General features: G+C 53.1%; 1 protein-coding gene across 1 annotated transcript in view; it reads right to left on the reverse strand.

Annotated features, from left to right (window-relative positions):
- LOC114070856 (disintegrin and metalloproteinase domain-containing protein 33-like) overlaps positions 1-1,830 on the reverse strand; it is a 29,463-nt gene extending 27,633 nt beyond the window's left edge. Inside the window, exon 1 of the mRNA XM_027908462.1 lies at positions 1,743-1,830. Coding sequence (XP_027764263.1) covers positions 1,743-1,830 — 88 coding nt within the window. The remainder of the gene's footprint in view (positions 1-1,742) is intronic.
- Between the last annotated feature and the right edge of the window lie 1,098 nt (positions 1,831-2,928).

A 2,928-nucleotide genomic window follows, 5' to 3' on the forward strand; every position in this document is an offset into this window, starting at 1 on the left:
CAAGGCTTAGGGCTTAATCATTTTATAGGACTGTTTTGGTTCCCCGTGCAGTGATGGAGGGGGGTTTGGCTGGAGGAAAAGATGAAGTTATTGAAAAGACAAAGGGGAAACAAAACAAACGAAAAAAAAAGGTGGAGTTCTGAGTTGGGAATTGCAGATGGATGTTTAATGGGATGGAGCCACCCAGCCTGGCCACCCCTGTCCCCCCCCCAGCACTATCTCAGTGTGGTATTTAATCAGCTCCCATTATATTTAGCCCGCTATCAGATTCCAGGAATAACTGCAGATAAGGTGGTGGCACAATCCCAAATTCCCTCTCCTCACCTCCTCCCAGAGCAGGAGCCAGGCCCTCCAACCCCCAGCCACACACACAAGCCTCTGGTTCTGGGAGGGGACCTGAAATATTCCGCTCAGATTCAGCCACTGCTGCCTTCCCAGGGCAGAGACAGGGAATAAACCCCTCTCCTTTTAATTCCCAGAGGGAGAAGGGCAGGGATTCTCTGCCTCTCCTGCTCCTGCAGTCTCTCCCACGCTGTCTGGGGAGAGGATGGGACACGAGGGGCGGCCGCTTTCCTGGGATTACTGGGCTGGGCTTTGGGCCACGTTGCCAAAATCCCTCAGTTATGAGATTTAAGACACGATATTTGAAATTTCTCGCTGTTTTGTCTGTGGTCTGTTTGTTTTTGTTTTTTTTTTTTTTTCTGGGAATCTCAGAGACCCCGAGCAGGAGACGGGGCCTTAAAAAAAAATCTAACTCAAACAAACCCAAGTCTAGCTCAGGGGGGGTTTCCCACACCCCCCTTCTCTTTATTTCCTGGAGAACACACACATTCCCAGCCCTATTTGGGAATGCTGCGTGGGGATCCTGCACTGCTTTGGCGTTTTGGGATGTTGGCACCCCGTGTTTTTTTTTGGGGGGATGGGGAGCTCCGAGTGAGCCCCGCAGGGAGCCCAAATCCCACCGGAGCAGGCGGCTTTCCCGGCTCCTCTCGTTATCCAAACAGAGATTCCTGGCTCCCACCACCCTCCCCGTCGCTCTCCCAGCTGCACGGCTCTCTTGGAGCTGCTGGAAAACTTTCAGCAGAGCCGCCGAGAACCCGGCAAAGCTCAGAAGTTAAAACAAACCAAACCAAAACAAAAAAACCCCAACAAAATAAAAATGTGCTTTGGGTGGAGACACCTCGGCCCTGAGTTGCCGGTGGGGTTGGGGAAGGAATTAGGGATGGGGAAGAGGCTGCGGGAGGCTGAAGTGAAACTGCTCCCCCCACCCCACCCCGCTCTCCTCCGACGGGAACCTCTGGGGAGAAAAATGTATTTCCTCAACGACCGAAAAAGCCACGTTTCAGCCCAAAAACACGGAGCAGCTGCACGAGCCCCGGAGCTGCTTCCCGGTGCCTCCGCCCGCAGCCGGGACAGGGACGGGATCGGAACGGGACGGGAATGGGATGGGGACGGGAGTGGGGGGGGTTCTGAGCCGTTTTGGTGGGGTGAAAGCCGAACCCCTCCTTTGCCCGGGGGAGTTGCGTGATCCCATCGCTCCCACCCCAACAGGACCATATAGAGTCATAGCGGTGAGAGAAGGGACGGGGTGGGCGAACGGGGATTTGGGGGGGGAGTCCACCCAGGCGGGCAGGGGGGATGGCAGGGAGGGAGCGCCGCCCACCCCCATCATCCCCCCTCCCCATCCATCCCCTCCTAACCCCCCCAAAATCCCCCCTCCACCCCCCGCAGGACCCCCGTACCTGCCGTCCCCGGCGGGGGGACCCCCAGCAGGACCCCCAGGAGGACGAGGCGGTGCCCCCAGCCCGGGGGGGGCCCCGGGCCGGCCATGCCGCCGCTGCCGGGGCTGTCACGGCCTCCGCTCGCCGCCCGCGCTCCGAACCTCCCCTTCTTATGCCGGCGGGTCCCTCCTCCCTCCGCCCGCCGCCCCCCGAGCGCTGCCCGGCCCGGCCCGGCCCGGGGGGCGGCGGGGAGGGGGCGGCTTTGTCCGCCCTTATTTATGGCTCGGAGTTTTGGCCCGGCCGGGCCGCTTAATGAGAACCAGAGCCCGGCGGCTCGGAGGCTCCGCAGGGCTCCCCCCGCGGCTTCCACCCATCCATCCATCCATCCACCCATCCATCCGTCCGTCCGTCCGTCCCTCCATCCCGGCATCCCCACCCGGGGGGGTCCCCGCTGCTGCTTCGCCCCCCTTCTTGCCCTGGGAAAGGCTGCCTGCGCAAGGAAAGGAGGGGGGAAAGCAATAAAAGCAATTCTTAAATAAAAGTGATAAATACAATTCTCAAATAAAACCGATACGTCAAAATTAATACGTAAAATTAATACGTAAAATTAATACCGAAAAAATTAAAGGAAATAAAAGGAAATAAGAAAATAAAATAGGATAAAATAATACAACATAAAATAAAATTTAAAAATGGAATAAGATAAAGTAAATAAGATACAATAAAATAAAAATAAGATAAAATAAAATAAATAGGATACAATAAAAGAAAATATGAAATAAAATATAAAATAAAATAGAAATAAGATAAAATAAAATAGAAAATAAAGGATTAAATTATTAAATAACTCCATTCATTCCACCATAGGTGCTGTTGTGACCCTCAATCCACTCCACAGTTGTCGTTGTTATTAACATTAATTTTATTGATTTTAACATTATTATTCACACTATTATTTAATACTATTGATTATATTAATAATAAAATTACAGAATGGTGTGGATTGGAAGGGATCTTAAAGCCCATCCTGTTCTGTCCCCTGCCATGGGCAGGGACACCTTCCACTAGCCCAGGTTGATCCAAACCCTGTCCAACCTGTCCATAGACACTTCCAGGGATGGGTATTATCAGTATCATCCAACCAATCCCATCAAACCAGTGGTGGGACAGCGAGTGTGGGGATGAGGGAACATTCACTTCCCTTCCT

Source organism: Empidonax traillii, unplaced genomic scaffold (genome assembly GCF_003031625.1).
Source record: "Empidonax traillii isolate 1590-97213 ecotype Southwest subspecies unplaced genomic scaffold, ASM303162v1 scaffold1717:size179649, whole genome shotgun sequence".
NCBI lineage: Eukaryota > Metazoa > Chordata > Aves > Passeriformes > Tyrannidae > Empidonax > Empidonax traillii.